The 23,642-nt window shown below is 52.5% G+C and overlaps 1 protein-coding gene across 9 annotated transcripts in view; it reads left to right on the top strand.

The window, feature by feature from the left end:
* Window positions 1-23,642, top strand: part of LOC138480864 (phosphatidylinositol-binding clathrin assembly protein-like) — a 1,856,059-nt gene that overhangs the window by 630,989 nt on the left and 1,201,428 nt on the right. For all 9 annotated transcript variants that reach the window (XM_069612639.1, XM_069612640.1, XM_069612642.1 and 6 more), the window contains exon 10: window positions 15,637-15,760. In XM_069612639.1, coding sequence (XP_069468740.1) covers window positions 15,637-15,760 — 124 coding nt within the window. The remainder of the gene's footprint in view (window positions 1-15,636; window positions 15,761-23,642) is intronic.

The following is a 23,642-nucleotide window of genomic DNA, read 5'->3' as shown; positions in this document are numbered from 1 at the left end:
GTCCCCGACATCCCGCAAGTGTTACGGAGTTTCGGTTCCCGGATGATCCTCATTGCTACGGCATGGGCCCGGAGGACGTGGTAACCGGACCTTCTCGACTTGTCCATCTGCGCTCCACGTCGTCTTCCCTACCGAGACGATCTGCTCTCAAGGGAGGGCAGTCAGGTTCTCCATCCAGAGGTCAGATCCCTCAACCTTCACGCTTGGCTTCTGAAAGGTTGAGGTATAAGGATTGGGACCTTCCTGAAAACGTGACGGAGGTGTTGCTTTCGGCCAGACGACCGGCGACAAAGTCCTTGTACCGTTGCCGTTGGAGAAAGTTCTGCGACTGGTGCAGGGTTCAGAATGTGGATCCTTTTTCAGGTGACATTCCTATGGTTCTGTCTTTTTTGCTTTCTTTAGCCCACAGGGGCTTGCAAGTGGGTACCATTAAAGGTTACCTGGTGGCGCTGTCCATATTTAAGCGCTCGTCTGAGGAGTGTTCTTATTTTAAAATTCCTTTAATTTCTCCGTTTCTGAAAGGGCTCACTAATGTGTTCCCTCAGTCACCTTTCCTGGTGCCCGGTTGGGATTTGAATCTTGTTCTCAAGTTTCTAATGGGTGCTCAATTTGAGCCTTTACATTCTTGTCCTTTGTGACTGTTAACCCTTAAAACTGTATTTTTAGTAGCAGTCACTTCCGCTCGCAGAGTGAGTGAGTTACATGCACTTTCAGTTAAGCCACCCTTCACTGTGTTGAGTTCGTCCTTCCTTTCTTCCGAAGGTGGTGTCGGAATTTCATTTAAGCCAGAAGGTTATTCTTCCGGCATCTTATCCTCCTCCGCATCCTGGTAAGGAAGAGGAGAGGCTCCATAGGCTGGATCCTAGGAGAGCTTTAAGTTTCTACATTTCACGCATGTCCCGGGTCAGAGTGGACGATCAGCTCTTTATTGGTTACGCTGGAAGGCTTTTGGGACAATCTGTGACTAAGCAGACTTTGTCCAGATGGATTATCTTGGCAATTTCTGAGTGTTACCGCTTGGCAGGTAAGGACCCTCCGGTAGGCTTACGGGCCCATTCGACTAGGGGTATGGCTGCCTCTACTGCTCTGCAGAGGGGTGTTCCTATTCGTAACATCTGTGATGCAGCCACTTGGGCTTCGGTTCATACTTTTGTACGTCACTACTCGCTAGATTCTTCCCATGGGCAGGATCTGGTCTTTGGCAAGGCGGTCCTTTACTCTGCAATTTGATTGGACATTCTAAATTTGTATTTTCTAAATTCTTTTCCCACCTCCTTATGTTGGTACTGCTTTGGGGGTCTGTCATAGATATGGAATACGTCAGAGGACTCAATCCCCTCGAAGAACAAGTTACTCTCTTACATGGTAACGTTCTTTCGATGGGATGGTCCGATGACGTATTCCATATCGCTGCCTCCCTGCCTACCCCGCTACAGAATTTCTTATCCGATTGCAGCTTATGTTTCCACAAGGCTTTCTGTGGTCGTACTGGCAGTAGATTGGTGCCACACGTTCTGGCGAAAAAACTACAACTGAGGCTACGGGCGTCATGCGTCCTACTTATAACCTCCGGTGACGTTGGCTCGACGGAGGCCCTCGAGGACGGCGTATCGACGTCATTGACGCAGGACGTAGATGCCGAAAGATTTTCCGCAGCACAGCCGTGGTGACGACGTATTTCATTTGTATTTTACGGGCATAGATATGAAATACGTCGTTGGACCATCCCATCGAAAGAACGTTACCAGGGAAGAGTAACTTGTTCTTCTGATGCTTGTGAATCGGCTTAGAATCAAATGCTGTGCATATAGTCAGACATCTAGTGATGATCGCGGAGTATTACATCTTGTCTTTCGAGGATCGAAAGGGGACGTCGACATGGACGTACCTCTAACATTATCCCTAACATGACGTGTAGTTTACCCAAAATTCCTCATGCGTTGCGGTCCCTCAGATTGTTTTTTTCCGCCCAGCTAGCTGGCCGCCTTATGCAGAGCTTGTAAAATATGCTAATATCTTTATCCACGACCTCTGGTCATTTATATATTTGTCCCCTTCGATGATTACTTGACAACCACCACTGAAGACAACTCCACGCTTCAATGGCTGGTGCTCTGGTCGACGCTGTCAACCGCTTGGCCTTCTGTCCCGGCCTACACAACGGGGAGAGTGGGGTCCGGGGCTCTCTTTCTTTTCAAGAATGTATTTCCTTCTCCCATCTCTTTTCCCTTCTGGTTTTGCTGTCGCTATAAACCTGAGCTATAGATAGGACAGCTTTTTAAATTGTACCCTTTTTGTAAAGGCAAATATCCCTGGATGGACACGCAGCAGAGGTGCAAGAAGTGTCTACCTCGAGATCACCACGAGGAGTCCTGTCTGCCTTGCCAGCTTTTTCGTCCTAAAACGATAAAAGAACAGCGAGTAAAACAGTGGGCGGACTATGCCATGATGCAAGCAGAGTGTAGCTTACCCGGCCGTCACAGGCGCCGAGTGACGAATTGAGCGACAACCGTGGCTCCGACATGGATGCCATCGACCTATCTTTGGTGCAGCCACGCTCCGAGTAGTCTGTTCCCGACCCCGGCAGGCAGGCTACTGTTTCTACTATGGGAGTGTACACCCCGGCAACAGGGACGCACACACTACTCAAAAAGGAAAGCACACAACCCCGCAAACCTAGGCGGCATGCATCAGGGCACTCCACTGACAAGGGCGTCGGCACCAAGATTGATAAGAGCACCGAGACGCCTCTTAAGAGTGTGCCGACGCAGAAAGTTCCAGCAACGTCGAAAACTATGGCGAAGCCGCTAGAACAGTCAAAATCCCTCCCAGATACGCCAACCACCCGTCAGAGTCTCGGGAACATGCTTTCGGCGGGAAATAGGCCTAAAGACAGGTCGAGGGACATGTCCACACTCCGAGAAAGGCAGGAACAGTATTCTGAAGGTTCCCAGTCCCTGGCTAAGACTCTTTCAGATACATTTCGTCAGCCTAAGAACACAGATCCCCTAGAAGAGCTCTCCACCGCCCTCCCCGCCAGACTCCTCTGGTTCATGTTTATGAACCAGACACAGGTTTGAGGGGTGCATGAATAAACCTTCAAGATTTATGGACTTTTCTGAAAGGTTTTCCACGTCTAAAGGCCATTGCGAGTAGGACCTATACCCTACTGTGTCTAAATTTCAAAGGACCTCCTGCCCTCTTCATGAGGAGGTGTTTGACTTGACAGAACCAGATGAAGTTCCTCAGGACCCTTTTGTACAGGAAGATGAACCCTTTAAAGACCCTACTGACCAGGCCCCAGATTAGGGGGGGGTGAACAGCCAGTGGGAAGTGCACCATGGCTCTCACTGACCAATACCCCTGATCCAGAAACATTGTGCATGGATCCTCCCGCATCTCCTTCTATTAGACAGGCATCTCCCATAGATGACCAGATGGCATTTAATGTTATTCTGAAGAAAGCTGCAGAACATTTTCAGATTGCCATGCAAGAAGCAGTGCAAGACACCGACTTTGTGGAAGATATTTTGAAGGAGAAACCACCTGCAAGCCAGGCAATACCTCTATTGAACTCTATTAAACAGTGTATCACCGCTTCTTTGCTGACACCATCGCAAACAAGAATTGTGAACCCACGGGCCGAGAGGCTTTTTCGCCCCTCACCTACAGACCCACTCTACATCCAGGGACATGCCACTCAAGATTCCCTAGTGGTGACAACAACTAGAAAAGGAACAGGAGTACCTTTTGTCCATGGGCAAGGCACCACCGGACAAAGGCTGCAAAAAGTTGTATGCCCTGGGCAGCCTATTCCACCAGAAACACGAACAATACTACGTTGTTGGCCAGCTACAGCGGCGTTCAGTGGAATCTGCTCCAGGAAGGCCTGCAAGAGGTCCCTGAACCAACAGGGTCACGCCTGCTGGGGAGGGAGGCAGGTGAACCATAATTTTCTTAAAAACACCTTAGATGCCGCTGAGACAGCAGGGAGAACACTAGCCGAATGTACCCTATTGAAGAGGCACACATGGTTGAAAGATTTGGGATTCAAGCCAGAAACACAGATGTCACTCATTAACAAACCGTTAGAGGAATCTAACCTGTTTGGTAAGGCGGTAGATGAGGCGCTAGAGACTGTGAAGAAGGAACGTGAGTCTTTGAAGTCATTAAACCAAATAACTCAAAGGCCCTTTCATCAATGCGGTGGAAGCTCTCGTCGCTCCTTTCGCGGACTGTCTTTCCCACGTTCCCCACACGATCGGTGCAGAACGGGAAACACGTCCTCAGGACAGGGGTCAGCTGTCTCAAACAAATACCAGTCTAGAGGACAGTGCCGTAGCAAAGGAAGGGGTAGAAGCACCACCCCAAGAGGTTCCCTGGCCTCCAATCAGAAATGACTTACCGATCCGGGTCCTCTCCCATGCATCGCCGGTCGGGGGACGGATAACATATTTTTTCCACGCATGGGAGGGATTTGCCACAGACCAGTGGGTGCTCAAGACCGTCACCCACGGCTACTGTATCGAGTTCAGCCTACCACCACGATACCGACCATCAAAGTCCAGGCGTTTGTCAGAAGAACATCTGAAGATCCTACTGCAAGAGGTCGAGATCCTGCAGGAAAATGGCACGTTCGAAGTTGTCCCTGTTCTACAGGTAAACAAGGGTATTTATTCAGTGTACTTCTTTATACCCAAAAAGGATCTCACCATGCGCCCTGTGTTAGACTTGCGCCCATCAAACTAATTTGTAAGACAACAAAAGTTTCGAATGATGATATTTCAATAGGTAATCCCTCTACTGACACAGGGGGATTACATGGCAACATTGGACATGAAAGATGCATACTTTCATATTTCAATGTTGCCAGCGCACAGAATTCATGATGGAGGACAAGCACTATCAGTTCAACGCCCTTCCATTCGGCATTGTCTCAGCCCCAAGGGTTTTTACAAAGGTGCTGGCAGTAGCAGCGGCTCACCTGCGCAGGCAATCCATCCCATTTTATCCTTACCTCAACGACTGGCTCATAACCGTGGATTCATACGGAACATGCCTTTCAAACACCCAGATGACGATCGATCTACTCTTCAGTCTTGGATTCTCAATAAACGAGAAGAAGTCCAGCCTAGACCCCAGCCAAGTCAAACAATTTCTGGGAGCTCTGATTCAGGCAGAAGACAGTCTTGTCTTCCCCTCCAAGGAAAGGGTTCAAGACACGCCGTTTCAGATTCCTCATTATGTAGCCAGTGGAGAGGTGACGGTACGCAAAGCCATGCAACTGTTGGGAATGATGGCCTCCTGCATTTATTTGCTCCCACGTGCATGTTTTTGCATGCGCCCCATGCAAGAGTGGCTCAACAGCCAATGGTGTCAGGCCAGCAGACAATGTGACCACCTTCAGCAGAAGGCACACAGCGGGCGGTCCCCAGAAGTAGCATCCAACCACATAAACCTGCTGGAGATGTTGACAGTGTTCAAAGCCCTAAAGACCTTCCAGACACAATTCCAGGGGAAGACAGTACTATTCCTCGCAGATAGCACCACGGGCCATGTATTACCTCAACAAACGGGGGCACACACTGTCTGGGGTTATCCAAACTGTCCCAGAACTTATAGAAGTGGGCTCTCGAACACAAGATATATCTCCTGCCTCAACATGTTCCATGGGAACTCAATATTTGGGCAGATGTACTCAGCAGAGACTTCACGCTACCCACAGAGTCTGAATGGCAATTACACAAAGACATAGTCTACGTTTTCGCAGAATGGGGCTTCCCAGAGATCGACTTGTTTGCAACTCTGTAGAACTCTCAATGCCCAGATTACGCCTTCAGGTACCCTCAAAGTATCCAAGGGGAATGGTCTCTGGATAACATGGTTAAGGAAATTTGTTTACTCTTTTTCTGCCCAACTCCCCTACTCAAAATGATTGTGCACAAGATGCACCAGGAACCAGTCACAATGATACAGGTGGCCCCAATGTGTGCCCGCCAACCCTGGTTCTCCCATCTGATGGAGATGTCAATCTCCCCTCCGATGAATCTACCTTTCCCATACAGCATGCTATCGCAGGACAAGGGGGATAACACTCCTTCTCCAGCATGGGGTCTGGCATGGATTCACATGCTCATGAATATTCCCCGTCGTCAGGCTGGGAATCCTCGGTAAAGAAAAAACCAGTATCAGTTTCGTTTCTGATCTGTCTTTCGTAGTAATAACCAATCACTGGTCTCTGCGTCATACTGACCACAGCCAATGACTGCCCTCTACCTAAGCACCGCCTCTGGCAGCCATCTTCAGATTTTTACCGCATGTTCATGTGTTGGGATCCTCGTGCTATTGCTCTCGAGCGTTAGTGCTATTTTTTCACGTTTTTTTTTCTCAAAACTTTGTTTTTTCCGGTCAAAAGAGCCTCAAGCTCCACCGACTCTCCATCCGATCAACGGGGACCCGTGTCGGATTCGTCTGCGCCCCTCAAGGGTGAAGATTTCGTCGAGCTACGTTTTGGAGGACTCCAGAAGCTTCTCAGGCCCGGACATGGCCCAGGAGAAGGGAAGCTCGACGCCCGGAAAGCTGTTCAGGGTCTGCCCTGGATGCCAGCTGCAGAATGTCTTTAAGGAGGACGAACACTCCTTTTGTCTCTACTGCTTACATGAGGACAAGACGCACGTGGAGAAGGACTGTGCGTTTTGCGGCAATATGTCGGAGCGGACCATGAAGGACCGCCACCAACGCCTCGCCAACTGGCTGGAAGGGAAGAGCCTGTCAGGCGAGAAGAAGAGGAAGAAATCCGAGCGGTCTTCTAAGACCTTTGAGGACGCCCCGGCGACGGGGGTCCAACACAAGGCCAAGCACCGCGAGTCCGCTGGCACCGGGAGCGCCGAACGGTCGGGCTCTACGGGCGCCTGGCAGGGCGCACCCTCCCCGGCACCTTCAGCCACGAGCCAACACTCTGGGTCGGGTAAGATGAAGGGCGAGCACCCGGCGAAGCTCCTGGAGAGGCCCCGGTCGAGCTCAAAGGCCCCATCGGAGGGGGAGCGAGGCAGTGTCCCCCCCCCCCTCAAGGATAAGGCGGTGAGCGCACCTAAGGTGGTGAAGGCCTTAATCCATCCGGCCAAGCCCTCTATCGATACTGTCGCGGCGGCCCTGGCTCAGCCTGTGGAGGCTACACCAGTGGTGGCGACCTCGGGGCTCCGAGTCTCCCTGCCACCTCGGAGGGAGTCCTCTTTTGTGCCCATCGATAGGACGCCCGTGAAATCCCCGACGGGGAAGAAAAAGGGGGGGCAGGGCATCGTCGTAGATTCGGCTTCAGAGGAAGAGCTGATCGAGGTCTTAAGCACGCCTTGGCGTGGATGAAGACCGGCCCGTCGGGATGGATCCCGACGCAGGTGACGACGACAGCGTCGAGGGTGCCGACGGGGCCCCTGATCGCCCGTCGGATTCCCCTCTGCCAGCGCCGCAAGACAACTCGGCGGCCATTTTGTTGGCTATACAGTCCTTATGCTCAGAGATAAGGACGAGACTACCGTTGCCGACGGAGGAACCTCTCCCGTCGGGGGATCCTGAACCGGGACCTTCTGGTGTTCCCCCACCCAAGAAAAGAAGGATTCACCCTCCACCTCCTTTTCAGCCGTCGCGACCCGTCCAGCCCTCCTCCCCGTCCACCCGAGGGGATGATACGGGGACTGACACGGCAGCGACGGGTACGGACGACGAGATATACGACGAGGATCTCCCGTCGTCACCTCCCACCAGGGCTTCTCCGCCCGACGAGATTGGATCGTTCCACTCCATGATCGCCAGGGCATCCGAGCTTTTCCAACTCTGCCCTGAGGAGAAGAAAAAGGAAGGATTCCTTTATCAACGGCGCAAGGCCAAGAGGAAGACGGTCCTCGCGGTGCCTCTACTGGACGACATTTGGTATGAGGGCCTCGCCCTCCTCAAGAACCCTTCCACGATGCCAGCTAGAAGAGACCGGTACGAGAAGAAGTACCGGGGCCCGGAAGTGGCCCCCCTGTGCCTCCGGGCGCAGCCTACCCCGGACTCTGTCGTCTCCGACAGAGTCCGGGGGGGGGGGGTGCGGCCTCCACATCGACTTCCCCACCGGACGGCGAGGGAAAGAAATTGGACGCTATGGGACGCAGGGTCATCTCGTCTGCAGCGACGACGATTAAAGCGGCCAACGCCTTGGCTATCGTGGCCCGCTACGACAGGGAGCTATGGTACAAACTGGCTCCCCTGCTGGACTTCCTACCGGACGACAAGAGGGCGGATGCCCTGGAGATCCTACAGGAAGGTGAGGTGGCGTCGGACCACGCCATCACTATTGCGACGGACATCGCCGACACTGGGTTTCGCCAGTTGGGCAACGGCGTGTGCCTTAGGATGGCTCAAGGCTACGGACTTCCGTCAAGACGTACAGACCAGAGTCCTGGACATGCCGTTCGATGGGAACAACCTGTTTGGGAAAACAGTGGACGATTCCCTTCAGGCCATTAAAGCGGACACTGAGACGGCCCAGGCCCTTGGGGTTCTACAGCAACGACGGATGCCCTTTCGGAGCAGCGGAGGCAAGGGCGCCTCCAAAGGTTCCGGCGGCGGTTTCTCTACCTACCGTCAAGTGGCCCGCTCATCGTCTCAGGAGGCCTACAGAGGACGAGGCAAGTCTGGCGGACCCCGCCGTCGTCGCCAAGGAGGTCAAGGCGGCAAAGCCTCGTCGAAGCAGGATTGAATCGGCCGTGGGGTCGGGCCCCACCGAAGCACCCCGGTGGGAGGCCGGCTGGCGAGCTTCGTCAGCGTGTGGGAGTCCATCTCCACCGACCGTTTGGTGCTGGACGCCTTAGTCCGGGGCCACGCGCTCGAGTTTCAAAGAAGGTGCCCGCGCGTCCCCCCCGTGGCCAGGAAAGAGCTTCACGTCCCTCAGCTTCTCCTGGAGGTAAAGGCGTTGCTCAGGAAGGGCGCCATCGAACTCGTCCCAAAGAGGCTTCGGGGCTCCGGAGTTTACTCGAGATACTTCCTCGTGAAGAAGAAGACGGGAGGATGGCGCCCCATCCTAGACCTGCGACGTCTGAACAAGTTCATCAAGGCGCAGAAGTTCCGGATGGTCACCCTCAAGCACGTCCCGGGTCAGCTGGAGGAAGGAGACTTCCTGTCGTCGTTGGATTTGGAAGATGCCTACTTCCACATTCCCATCCTAAAGGTGCACCGAACATTCCTCAGGTTTGTGGTCCAAGGGCGTCACTACCAGTTCAAAGCCCTCCCCTTCGGATTACGGTCGGCACCCAGGGTATTTACCAAGTGCCTGGCACCGGTGGCGGCGCAGCTGCGCCGCGATGGGATCCACGTCTACCCCTACCTGGACGACTGGCTCATCCGAGCCAAGACGAGGGAGCTCGCCGTGGAGCACATGGCAAGTACCGTCCAACTTCTCACGGACCTGGGATTCTCTGTGAACTACGCCAAGTCCCACCTGGTACCCGCGCAAAATGCACTTTCTGGGAGCGAAGCTCGACACAGTGTCCCTTCTGGCCTCCCCATCGGAGGAAAGGACCAGGTCCATCCTGGGCAAGGTACAGCGGATGTTGGTTTCCGACGCGGCCAAGGTGAGGTCCATCAAGTCCCTCCTCGGAATGATGTCTTCTTACATCTACCTCATTCCCATGTGCAGGCTCCGGATGCGCCCGTTGCAGGAGTTCCTGGACGCGCGCTGGATCCAAACGACAGGCGGCTTCGAGGAAAGGATCACACTCGAAGAGAGTTTCCGCCGAGCGGTCCGGTGGTGGGGCACCCGCGCGCATCTGACGGCGGGCATGGACTTCCAGACCCCAGACCACCAGGAGACAGTGACCACGGATGCCTCCCTGGAAGGGTGGGGAGCGCACACCGAAAATCTGCACGCGAGAGGCCTCTGGCTCCCGACGGAGAAGTCCCTCCATATCAACGTCCTGGAGCTCCGTGCAGTGTTCTGGGCCCTCAGGTCCTTCCTTCCGTCCCTCAAGGGCAAGGTGGTGAGGATCTTCACCGACAACACCACCACCATGTTTTACATCAGGAAACAGGGCGGAACCAGGTCCCCAGCACTGTCCAAGGAGGCGCAGGATCTGTGGCATTGGGCCGTCGCCCAAAGGATGTTTCTGGTGCCGTTTCATCTGGCAGGGATAAAAAACACCATCGCCGACTCACTCAGCAGGGAGCTGCGCTCGTGCCACGAGTGGGAACTACGGCAGGATCTAGTGGATCGCCTCTTCCGACGGTGGGGCACACCCCAGATCGACTCCAAGTGCCGGAGGTTCGCCAGCAGGTTTCCCCAGGCGAGGAGCATGGGCGATGCTTTCTCGTTCCCCTGGGAGTGCCTGTTCCTCTACGCGTTCCCTCCTTTGCCACTGCTAATCCGGCTTGTCAACCAGCTCAAGAGGTCACGGTGCAGGATGATCCTCGTCGCACCTGCGTGGCCGAGGCAGATATGGTTCCCGGACCTTCTGGACTTATCAGCGTCCCCGCCAATCAGGCTGCCGGTGGACGCGGATCTACTCTCCAGGGAAGGAGGCGCCATCCTCCACCACGACCCGAAATCGCTGAACTTGCAGGCCTGGCTCCTGCAGCGCTAGAGTTTGGAGGATACGACATACCGGCCGACTGCAGAGAGGTTCTTGCAAAGGCCAGGGCGTCCTCGACTCTTAAATGCTACGGACACAAATGGAAGAGGTTCTCTGTCTGGTGCCACGCACAGAAGATTAACCCTCTACGGATTACGGCTCCCCAGGTACTGCCGTACCTGCTGACGCTGGCCAAAGCTGGACTGGCACACGCGTCCATCAAGATTCATCTTGCTGCTATCTCCCGATACACCAGGACCACGGGCCGGACGTCCTTGTGGTCTCATCGTCTGGTGAAAGAGTTCATGAAGGGACTGTTCAGATCGTTCCCGCCGGTGAAGGCTCCGGCCCCGGCGTGGGAGCTCAACGTGGTGCTGACCAAGCTCATGGGACCTCCGTTCGAGCCTCTGCACTCGGCCCCGTTGACTTTTCTGTCGTGGAAAACAGCGTTTCTTGTGGCCATCACCTCCGCACGACGGGTGGGAGAGATCCAGGCCCTTTCCTGCAAGGCCCCGTACTTGACTTTTCACGACACGAGGGTAGTGCTCAGGACGCACCCCTCCTTCATGCCCAAGGTACCGTCGGACTTCCATCTCAACGAACCCTTGGTGTTGCCTGTGTTCTTCCCGTCGCCTTTGTCGCCGGCTGAGAGGACTTTGCACTCGCTGGATGTGGCTAGAGCGCTGAAGTTCTACGTGGACCGCACGAAGTGTTTTCGGAAGACGTCACAAGTCTTTGTGAATTTTGGACCTGTCAATCAGGGGAAGGCTCTCTCGAAGGCTCCCATTTCCAGATGGCTCTCCGTCTGTATCATGTACTGTCATCGGTTGGCAAACCGACCTCTGCCTGGCTGTCCGAGAGCCCATTCCACCAGAGCGATCGCAACCACCACGCCGTTCCTTTCTGGTGTGCCCCTGCTGGACATATGCAGGGCTGCTACGTGGAGGTCGACGCACACCTTCACGAAATTCTACTGCGTCAATCGGGATTCCAGGGAGGAGTCCAGGGTCGGCCAAGCAGTGCTGCGCAACCTGTTCGCCTGAGGTGAGCCTGGTGAGGAGGTAAGATGCTTAATGTTGGGTTTGATGTAATGCTTAATGTTGAGCCTTTGCCACCTCCCGTGGTTGTGCATGTGTGTACTGCTATGTATTCTTTATTCATGAGCATGTGAATCCATGCCAGACCCCATGCTGGAGAAGGAACAAGTTACTTACCTGTAACTGTTGTTCTCCAGCATGGGTCTGGCATGGATTCACATGCGAACCCTCCCGCCTACCCCTCTGCGGCTCTTCACTTGGTCATACTGCCACTTCACGTGCTTCCAAATCTGAAGATGGCTGCCAGAGGCGGTGCTTAGGTAGAGGGCAGTCATTGGCTGTGGGCAGTATGACGCAGAGACCAGTGATTGGTTATTACTACGAAAGACAGATCAGAAACGAAACTGATACTGGTTTTTTCTTTACCGAGGATTCCCAGCCTGACGACGGGGAATATTCATGAGCATGTGAATCCATGCCAGACCCATGCTGGAGAACAACAGTTACAGGTAAGTAACTTGTTCCATCCATGCCCGCAAACTCTCAGTTTAGCGGCCTGGCTCCTGAAGTCAGAATCTGGGCCCCTCCAACTTCCTAAGAGATGCATGGACATACTTAAAGATGCAAGAAAGCCTAACACCAGACATTGCTACTCCATTAGATGGAAAGGCTTCATCATCTGGAGCAATTGCAAGAGCATCAATCCTATAGACTGCTTACCCACACATATTGTATTATACCTGACTCATCTACTGGACTCAGGCCTGGTTTTTAATTCCATGAAGGTCCACCTAGCCACACTTTCAGCATACACCATGTCCCAGAGAAAATCCTAGTAATCAAGGCTTTCATGGAAGCTTTTAATAGACTTAATCCCCCTAGTTCAAACCCAGCTCCCGGATGGGACCTAAATGTGGTACTAACTAGACTTATTGGCTCTCCCTTTGAACCGATGCATAAGGCTAGCCTTAAAGCACTCACTTACAAGACCACCTTCCTGGTGGCAGTCACTTCAATAAGAAGAGTTGGTGAACTACAGGCCCTTTCAGTTCTAGACCCATGTGTCACTATCCACAAAGACAAGATGGTTCTGCGTCCAAATTCATTTTGAAGTTCCATGTGAACCAATCAATAGATCTACCCACTTTTTTCTAGAACCCTACTAACGTGTGAGCAGGGCAGTCCTATATTATCTGGAAAATCTATACCACTAAGAAAAACCAGCCAATTTTTCGTCTGTGGCGGCTGGTAGAGAAGAGGACCCGGTCTTGAAATCTGCCATCTCTAAGTGGATTGTCAATTGCATCACGCTCTTTTTCTCTCTTACCACGAGAGATCTGCCCTTCAAGCCTAGAGCACTCTTCTCTGTGGCTTCCATAGCGTTCATTGCAAATGTCCCTCAAGTCCCGCCGCAACCTGGAGTTCTGTACACGCCTTTACAAAGCATTATTGCCTGGATACTCACTCTGGGTTTGTTTCTCAGGTGGGACAAGCGGTACGAAGACATCTCTTCACTATTGTTCCTTCTCACTTCCCACCACCTACTCCGGGTACTGCCGGCTAGTCTATGCACAGCATGCAATTCTAAGCAGATTCACAAGCATCAGAAGACATGCATTACTTACTGTAATAGCATTTCTGATGATTGTATCTGCTTAGATTCACATGCGCCCACCCTTCCTCCCCGCTTGGATGGAAGGAACATAGACATCTTACTACTGCTACTCTCTCTATGTACTCACTCACGATAGTCATAAGGCTTCCGGACGGCAGAAAAAATACAATCGGAGGGACCTCGATGCATGAGGGATTTTGGGCACATTACACATCATGTTAGGGATACTGTTACAGGCATGCCCATGTCGATATCCCCTTTCGATCCTTGAAAGACCAGATGCAATACTCTGCGATTACCAGTAGATATCAGATTATATACAAAGTATGTGAATCCAAGCAGATACAATCATCAGAAATGTTATTACGGTAAGTAATGCATGTCATATACTTTTCAAAACAGTTACAAAGTTCAAGCACTGTGGTGAGGGAACTTTTCAGACTTGATTCGTGTCTCTGGAGATCCAGCAGGATGCCCACAAAGTTTCAGCGAGATTCGGAATTCTGACGACAATGGCTCGAGGTCCCATGGTATTGGGGTATTTCAGCCCTGCAAGGTCGCAGCGCGACCTGGCAGGGCTGAAAATGCAGGTGGTCTTGAGTCTAGTGGGTCTCACCAGGCTATGGCTCGGTGTCGTTTTTGGATTCCCAAGATCAATTGGAAGGAAGTGCTACAGCAGGCTCTCCGGTAGCTGGAAATAGTCTCAGCTGCTTTTCATTCATCATCCTCTTCGGTTTTGGTTCCAGTGGTCGACTTGTCTTCAACTTCTAGGTTCGGAGTATTTAGCAGGAACTTCAGCACAATGTCTACATTCTCTCCCTGCATTTTACAAGGGGTGGTCTGGTTGTCCAATCAGGACAGCCAGCCCCCACTGGGATTTGTCCCCATTCAGGCAAGGAGGACAATCGGTTGTGGAGTTTTTGACTGCTCCATCACTTCCTGTCTTCACAGACAGACTGGAGCCTGGCCGGGGAGTCCAGGGGACTCCTGCCGAAGATAATTTCCCACCCTGGATATCAGGGGAAAGAACAAGAAAGGACAAGGAACGCTAAAATAGTGAAAAAATAAGACTGCAGTCATTTTGATAAAATAAGCACCCATGAGTGCCTTTACTGGGGCTGTGCACACAGCCTACGCTAAAGGTGCCCCAGATGACTACAAGGTATCACTGCCTCCAGCCATTAAAGGTAAGCTTGTCCCTGTAACAGAATTGTTAGTTTTAGTGTGAAAGGGGATTAATTGCATCTCCGCAGCACTCCACATAAGGTGGCATGTGCTGGTTTCCCCAAATAAAATATAAAAGGGATCCAAAGATCTTTTCTACCCTTGGGAACTGTAGCTTTCTCAAAGTTTAGCCAGAGAAAGTTAAAAGCGGAGCCCAAGGCAAGCCAGCAACAATAGGCAGTATGTACCAAAAGTTGTCAGAAGATAGAATTATAAAGACACTATGCCGAGTCTAAAAATGACACCCATAAAAACAGTAAGACTCTGCGAGTGTGGAAAAAGATTCCCACTCACTGAGGTATAAGGAAAAAAATTCCACCAGTAAAGCAAATAGTTCTGGTGTTGACACAGGTCAGGAAGATTTATCATTACTAGGAAAATCTTACCTAACAGCAGGCCTCCAAGGCATCTATAGCTCGGTGGATGTCAGCGGCCATCCAGGAGGCATACAAGGTGCAGTGTAAGGATCTGCCGCAGGGCATGCATGTATGCATATGCAGTAAGAGCTAAAGCGACAGCAGTCATGTTTCAGCACCGCATTCCCTGGCAGGTGATCAGCAGGGCGGCAACATGGGCCATGCCTTTTGGCGTTTTGCAAGCACTACTGCTTGATTACCAGTGCCAAGGCTATTCAGCATTTGGACAAGTGGTGCTGCGCAATCTATTTGCCTAAGAGGTCAGGCTCTCCTCCCCAGGGTGTTGTCAGTTGTAATCGCCCATACAGGATGGAGGAAAGAGGACGGGATGTAGGAGTCATTAAATGTTATTCACCGGAGTGACTAATGTACTCCTAGTTCATAGTCCCCTTTACCCCATACGTCCCACCATCCATCCCCCTATAATAACACCACTGGGGTTGTTATACTTTAATACAGCCTGTGCGTCAAAAGGGGACTGAGGTGTGGCACCAGGGGTAAGGGAACCTGTGCTTCTGAGGCCGCGCCCCCTCACGCTAGTAAATTTAAAGGGGAAATGTCTTTTTTGGGTGGAAAAGGGGTTCCATTCCCGTCCCTCACGAGGGACATCTGTACGGGATGGAGGAAAGGGGACTATGGACTAGGAGTATATTAGTCACTCCGGTGAATAAATTTGTGAGCATATAATGTTCTTTCCTTTTGAGAAATTAAATTAACTTTTCTTTTTCTCATTTTTAATGCAGGGCAAGCACCCTCTCCAGTGCAGTATCCACGCTGGCTAATACCGGCATGTCCTTTACCAGAATGGATGAAAGGGAGAAGCAGCAAGCCTTGGAAGAGGAGCAAGCAAGACTACAAGCACTTAAGGTATACACTATGTCAAAAAGGCCCCTGTATCAGTAAAAGCTCTGCATAGATGGTGCAGGATTCATTTTGAGATTAGATTTATAATGTGTGTGTACTCTTCATGTGTAAAACATTTTTAAGAATGACCTACACCCTATAGGACTGGCACCTCACTTTCACTCACAGACATGTACATATAGTTGTAATATATTCTTTCTCCCATAGATTCCTCATCTTAGATATATTCCCCATACTAGTTGATCTTTGGAAACCTTTCAGCCACTTGGGAATGCATGTTCTACAGATGCCTTTCCCAGTACCCCTAAGGCATCAGGCCTTAAGCCTTGTGTTAGGGAAAATTTTCCTTTGCAGTGGGACTGCCAGGATGCTTTTCCATGACCTGTTGGAGGTAAGTCAACCTTTTTAGCTACACTTACCTGCTCAATTAATTCATTGTAGGGACACTGAGCAGCCTGTTAAGCTACCAGTGATTGGAGACTATTCCACCCATTATACTTTCCAATGTGTTTGTTTTTTAACAAACACAATTCTAAGTGGTGTATTGTTTGTATTGTTCATTTATATAGCGCCTATACACAGGCAAGTGTTTCAAATCGCTCAAGGCGGTCGGTGCGGGGGGGAGTGGGAAAAAACTGTCATTCAGAGCCCTTGACCTTCTGAATGATACAAGCCTGCAAAGAACAGGAATAAGTGCAAGTAAAACATACAGTGGAGATAACTCTGTCATGTCTGATGACGGTCCTTAGTTTTCAAATTGTCTTGCACAAATAGGGTAAAGAAAGGAGGGGCCAGGATAGAACAGACAGGCTATTTATACAATGCTAATTTGCGTACAATTACATAACAGCGTGATGTAATTACAGTGAGAGGGGGGAGGAGAACAGAAACATAGGACAGGTAGACCACTGTGCAATACATGTTCAGTATATGGTCAGAGTAGATTAGCATAATTAAGGTATAATGGAGTGGACAAGTAGGGAGGAGGGGAGATGGTGAGGTGGGGGTTTAAACACAGGAGGGGGGACAGTGCATTGACAATAGATGGAGGATAAAAGAAAGTGTGCTGGCAGAGAGGGTGGGTGTAGGGTGGGAAGAGGGGAGGGGGGAGAGACCGGGCCGGCAGTAGACACTCAAACGGCATACCATTCGAAATGTTGGCAGGGACAGGTGAACACATGCAGCATCTGGGCACTTCCAAATTAGAATTTTGGCAGGGTACTTTATCGGGTCGTATGAATCGCCTTTTCCTCTGGCAACATTTTGAATGCCTTTTTTATATGTTTAGGACAGGCAGGTGGCAGTGAACCATATGTTACTAACGTTTCTGGTGCACTGCTGTGCACCTTTTTGTAATTTCATAATTCAGTTTTGAGTACCATATACTGAACATGGCTTCCCCATTTGGTTTCAGGGTTCTGATAGGCCACCCTATTTTAGTCAATAGGGAAAGGACCCTTGAGTCTAGCAAAACTGAGACAAGGTAGGTGGCAGAGTAGTAAGGCTTGGACTTCAGGAGATATGGGGTAGAGCAATGGTAAAATGACACACACAGATCACTGAACTGAAATTGGCAGCAAGTATAAAAATAAACTATTAGGCCTGAACACACGCTAAGCAATGAAAATAACAGGTACGTAGAATAAACATATTTAGGAGACTTATGGCTCTGCTTAGATTCACATGCTTTGCATAGGCCGACATCTAGTGGTTGGTGCAGAGTATTACATGACTTATTTTTAAAAAAAAAGACAATTCGAAGGGGTGCGTTTGTTATGCTATCCCTACTGTGATGTGTTCTGTACCCATGGTTCTACACGCGTAGAGTTGCTCATATTGTTTTTTGTTCTGCCCTTTTGTTGGTTGCATTGCTCAGAGTTCCAGTTTTGGAGTAATTGCTAGTCACTGAGCCTTTAAACTTATATCATTTTAATAATAACTTTTCAGATTACTGTCGTCGGTGATTACGCTTGACACAATCTGTTTCTCTCGACGACACCTTTTCAATGCCTATGGAGTCCAGAGTCCCCCCAACGGCTTACACCTCTTCAGGCTTCAGCCAACACAGTAGGGCGAGTGGAGGGATAACATTAAGTACATTTTTAGAGAATGTCTCCAAACATTTCCCACCCAATACGCTTTGTCTCACTGTCCTCCACCGTTAATAATGGAGAAGACTTCTTTTAAATTATGCTCATCGTGTAATCGAAAATGTCTTTGGAAGTATATACATTGCATGTGTAATTGTTTTCCTAGAGACTGCCAGGAGACTAAATGTCGAGCATTGTCAGGGAGAATTCTCAGAAATGTGCTAATTCATCTCTACTTTAGAGACCCTCGGTTTTCATTTTTAACCTGGAGAGAATGAGACCCTTTTTCCCACTCATGTATTTTCAATGGGATTTGAACACGGTTTCTTTTACATTGTGCCACACACCACTTTCAGTGTAGTGGCACAGGGAAGTCTTTTCACATTTCCCCAAGTTTTAAATACCTTCTCTTGGATAAACTATTTCCAAGAGCAGTGAAGTGACATTGAATTTATTTACATTTGTAACTTCCTAGACCCAGCACACACTATATTACAGTAGGGTGCTGGAGGGGTTACTTAGTATCCCCGTTGTCTAGTTTCTCATGTAACAATGTTTTGTTACCCTTTCCTCGATGTAAGGCTGGTGGCAGTGGTTTACTTTTTACTACCGTGGTGTGCATGTGCCGCGGGCTGCGTTTGCAGCAGTAGTAAAGCACCCAAAGGTGCAATTTTTGTCAAAATGGCCCTGGTCGTCTTTTTTTCAGTATTTCATTGTGGAAAGGTCCTTCTTTAGAATTACGCTGCATGCCAAACCAGGTTTGGTCCCTTTGTTCATTTTGTCTTTGCTGGGATTCACGAGTGAAGCCCGCCTCTGGATCCAGGGTGTCTGGCAGGGGCAGGAAGTGAGGGAGGTGCCCGAACCTGGCTGTGCTTAGTTTCCTAGGAGACAGAAATGCACTCTTAGGTGATTGGTCTACTGGCTGTCCGGCAAGGACAGCCACCCTGCTGGGTGACTGACAGCTGGGCTGGAATGGATGTGAGAAACCTGCATAAAAGGTGTGGCTTTTAGGCTTGGAAGGCAGTTGACCACTGGACGAAGGAATCCGGAAAGGAACTTGGAAGAGACGCCTGCCGCAACTCCTGGACCGTTGGTTTGCCCGGTGAAGCCCGGCTGCTGTGCTGAAGCTCCGAATTTGTCTCCACTATAGAAGCCATTTAAGAGCGACTTCTCCAGCATGGGGTCTGGCATGGATTCACATGCTCATGAATATTCCCCGTCGTCAGGCTGGGATTCCTCGGTAAAGAAAAATCAGTATCAGTTTCGTTTCTGATCTGTCTTTCGTAGTAGTAACCAATCACTGATCTCTGCGTCATACTGACCACAGCCAATGACTGCCCTCTACCTAAGCCCCGCCTCTGGCAGCCATCTTCAGATTTTTACCGCACGTTCAAGTGTTGGGAGTCCTCGTGCTTAGCTCTCGAGCTTTTACTGCGTGTTTCACGCTTTTTCAGGTGAATTTTCACATTTTTTCAGTTAATCGAGCCTCAAGCTCCACCGTTTCTACTCACGTTAACGGCTACCCGTTGCAGGATTTTCCTACGCCCCTCAAGGGTGAAGATTTCATCGAATCAACTTCTTGGAGGATTCCAGAAGATTCGCGGCCTACTTCGAGATGACCCAGGATGCAAGTTCGTCACCCGGACCCAAGCTGTTTCGCAGCTGCCCTGGATGCGGGCTGCAGAATGTGTTTAAGGAAGACGAATATTCGCGATGCCTCTACTGTCTTCATGGGGACAAGACTCATGTAGGGAAGGACTGCCAGTTCTGCAAGAACTTGTTGGAGTGGACCATGAGGGGCCGTCGATCCCGTCTCGCCAGCTGGTTGGAGAAGGGCTCAACGGGTGAGAAGAAGAAGAAAGGGTCCGAGCGGGCTTCTAAGTCCTATGCGGGCGCCCCGGCGACGGGGGCCCAACACCAGGCCAAGTGCCGCGAGTCCGCTGGCTCCGGGAGCGCCGAAAGGTCGGGCTCTTCGGTCGCCAGGCAGGGCGCGCCTTCCCCGGCACCGTCAACCACGAGCCAGCGCTCCGGTTCGGGGAAGAGGAAGTCCGAGACCCCGGGTAAGCTTCGGGAGAAGCCCCGTACGATCTCGGAAGAGGGGGAGCGAGGTGTCGCCCCTCCCCCTAAGGAGAAGGCCCGGGACGCACCTAAGGTGGTGAAGGCCCCTACCCAGCAGGCAAAGGCCTCTATCGAGGCGAATGTGGCGACTCTGGCCAAGCCGGCAGAGACCCCGCCAGCAGAGACTGCCTCCGGGACTAGAGTTTCCCTGCCGCCAAAGAGGGAATCCTCTTTTCAGCCCATTGTCATGGCCACCATGATGGAATAAGTGAGGGGGGGCACGGTAGCCTCCTCGAGCTCGGAGTCAGCCGCAGAGGAGGAACTGACCGAGGCCGTGAGGAACCTCGAAGTCCAATTCGAGAAGGTTCGATCCCGTAAGGAAGATCCTCGGGAGATAACCGAGGAAGACGACGATGGCGAGGAAGAGCAGCCTTCCCTTCCGCCGCAGCCGGAACCTAAGCCTCAGGATGGCTCAGCGGCCATTTTGTCTACGATCCAGTCCTTATGCTCTGAGATAAGGACGAGATGCCCACGGCCCAGGCCGGAGGACCCGCAACCTGGCCCGTCGGGAAGTCCTCAGAACAAACGACAGAGGACCCAACCCTCTCCTCCACTTGCCCCCGTAAGGCCTACAGTTCCCTCCTCATCCTCCCACGAGTCGGGAGATGACGGTGCGATGGGCTTGACGACGGGTTCTGAGGGCGATGGTGACAACGGAACGGGTCTCCCGTCGCACGGGCCTCGCTGCCCGACGAGATTGGCACATTCCACGCCATGATCGCCAGGGCGTCCGAATTGTTCCAGCTCTGCCCGGAGGAGCAGAACAAGGAAGGTTTCCTCTATCAGCGCCGGGAGGCCAAGAGGAAGTCTGTCATCGCGGTACCTCTAATCGATGACATCTGGGAGGAGGGCCTGTCGGTTCTCAAGAACCCCTCCACGGCACCAGCCAAACGGGACCGGTACGAGAAGAAGTACTGGGTCCCCGAAACTGCTCCCCTGTGCCTCAGGGCCCGGCCAACGCCAGACTCGGTCGTCTCGGCGAAGAAGAAAGCGGCGTGGTCAGGAGCCTCGACGTCGAATTCCCCGCCGGACGGCGAGGGAAAGAAGTTGGACGCCATGGGGCAGCGGGTCATTTCGTCGGCGGCGACGACGATCAAAGCGGCCAACGCCCTGGCGATCGTGGCCCGTTACGACAGGGAGCTCTGGTTTAAGCTGGCCCCCAAATTGGACTTCCTACCGGACGACAAAAGGTCCGAGGCCCTGGAAATACTTCAAGAAGGCGAGGTGGCGTCGAACCACGCCATAACGGTGGCAAACCGATATTGCCGATACCAGGTTCCGCCAGCTGGGCAACGGTGTTTGCCTACGACGACGGGGTTGGCTCCGGGCGACCGACTTCCGTCAGGACGTCCAGAGCAGTGTGTTGAACATGCCGTTCGACGGCAGCAACTTGTTCGGGAAGGCGGTGGACGAATCCCTCCAAGCCATAAAGACGGACACGGAGACGGCCTGCGCCCTAGGAGCCCTTCAGCAACGACGGCCCTTTCGGAGCTCCGGAGGCAGACAGGGTGCCTCCAAGGGATCCAGCGGTGGCTCGTCGTCCTACCACCAGGCGGCACGCTCCTCGTCTCGGGAGGCCTACAGGGGTCGCGGCAAGCAGGGAGCGCCTCGCTGCCGTCGGCAAGGTGGGCAGGGCGGCAAGGCCACCACCTCCAAGCAGGACTGAACCGGCCGTGGTCTCGGGCCCCCACCGAAGCACCCTGGTGGGAGGCCGGCTGATGAATTTCGTCGGCGTGTGGAAGTCCATCTCCACCGACCGTTGGGTGCTGGATACCCTGGCAAGAGGACACTCTATCAAATTCCTGAAGAAGTGCCCTCACGTTCCACCTGTGTCCAGGAAGGAAAACCACGTCCGGCAACTGCTGTTGGAAGTACGGGCGATGCTCAGGAAAGGCGCCATCGAGCTTGTCCCAAAGAGGCTCCGGGGTGTACTCAAGGTACTTCCTCGTCAGGAAGAAGACGGGGGGCTCGCTCCCCATCCTGGACCTTTGTCGTTTGAACAAATACATCAGGTCACAAAAGTTCAGGATGGTCACCCTCCAGCACGTACTGGGACAGCTGGAGGAAGGCGACTTTCTATCGTCGTTGGACCTGGAGGATGCATACTTCCACGTTCCCATCCTCAAAAGTCACCGAAAGTTCCTCAGTTTCGTCGCCCAGGGACCCCACTACCAATTCAGAGCACTGCTGTTCGGATTGAAGTCGGCCCCCAGGATCTTTACCAAGTGCCTAGCACCTGTGGCGGCGCGGCTGCGCCTGCAGGGGATTCACGTCTACCCCTACCTGGACGACTGGCTCATCCGCTCAAGGACGAGGGAACTCGCCGTCGAACACACTGCGAGGACCGTCCAGCTACTCACAGACCTGGGATTCGCCATAAACTACCCAAAGTCCCACCTGGTGCCGTCGCAGGTGGCCCTGTTTCTGGGAGCGAAGCTCGATACAGTGAGGCGCTTGGCGGCCCCGTCGGAAGAACGGACGAAGACCATTCTAGGCAAAGTGCAGCGCCTGCTAGCCACGTACGTGGCCAGGGTGAGGTCCATCAAGTCCCTCCTGGGGATGATGTCCTCTTGCATCTACCTGGTGCGCCTCTGCAGACTATGGATGCGCCCTCTTCAAGAATTTCTCGACGCCCGTTGGATGCAGGCGACGGGCACCTTCGAAGACAGGGTCCCCCTCAACGAGGTGTTCCGGCGGGCAATTCAGTGGTGGGGCGTTCGAGCGCACCGCACGGCAGGGAAGGACTTTCAGACGCCGGCGTACCAGGAGACGGTGACGACGGACGCCTCCCTGGAAGGTTGGGGCGCCCACACCGGAGATCTCCACGCAAGAGGCCTCTGGCTCCCGGAGGAGAGGCTCCTGCACATCAACATCCTCTCAAATCGTTCCTCCCGTCGTTCAAGGGCAAGGTGGTGCGGATCTTCACGGACAACACCACGACAATGTTTTACATACGGAAGCAGGGAGGCACCAGATCCCCAGCCCTATCCAAGGAGGCACAGGATCTGTGGCACTGGGCGGTCGCCCAGGGGATGTTCCTGGTTCCCTTCCACCTGGCATGAGAAAGAAACACCATCGCCGACTCGCTCAGCAGGGAGCTGCACGTGTGTCACGAGTGGGAACTGCGCCAGGATCAGGTGGATCAACTTTTCCGACGATGGGGCAAACCCCAAATCGACCTGTTCGCAACAGCGACGAACTCGAAGTGCAAGAACTTCGCCAGCAGGTTTCCCCAGCCGAGAAGCATGGGCGATGCGTTCTCGTTCCCCTGGGACGGCCTATACCTGTATGCGTTCCCTCCGTTGCCGTTGCTGCTTCGACTCATCAAACAGCTCAAGAGGTCCCGGTGCAGGATGATCCTCGTCGCACCGGCGTGGCTGAGGCAGATCTGGTTCCCGGACCTTCTGGACTTGTCAACGTCCCCTCCCATCAAGCTGTCGGCGTACGCAGACCTTCTCTCCAGAGAAGGAGGTGCCATCTTCCACCACGACCCGGCGTCGCTGAACCTGCAGGCTTGGCTCCTGCAGCGCTAGAGTTTGGAGGCTACGATATACCGGCCGATTGCAGAGAGGTTCTTGCAAAGGCCAGGGCGTCGTCGACTCTCAAATGCTACGGTCATAAGTGGAAGAGGTTCTCTATTTGGTGCCGAGCACAGAAGATCAACCCTACGGATTACG

Source organism: Ambystoma mexicanum, chromosome 5p, assembly GCF_040938575.1.
Source record: "Ambystoma mexicanum isolate Mex_15411 chromosome 5p, UKY_AmexF1_1, whole genome shotgun sequence".
Classification (NCBI taxonomy): Eukaryota; Metazoa; Chordata; class Amphibia; order Caudata; family Ambystomatidae; genus Ambystoma; species Ambystoma mexicanum.
Note: the sequence above shows the minus strand (reverse complement) of the source record. Positions and strands in the feature narration are given on the sequence as shown.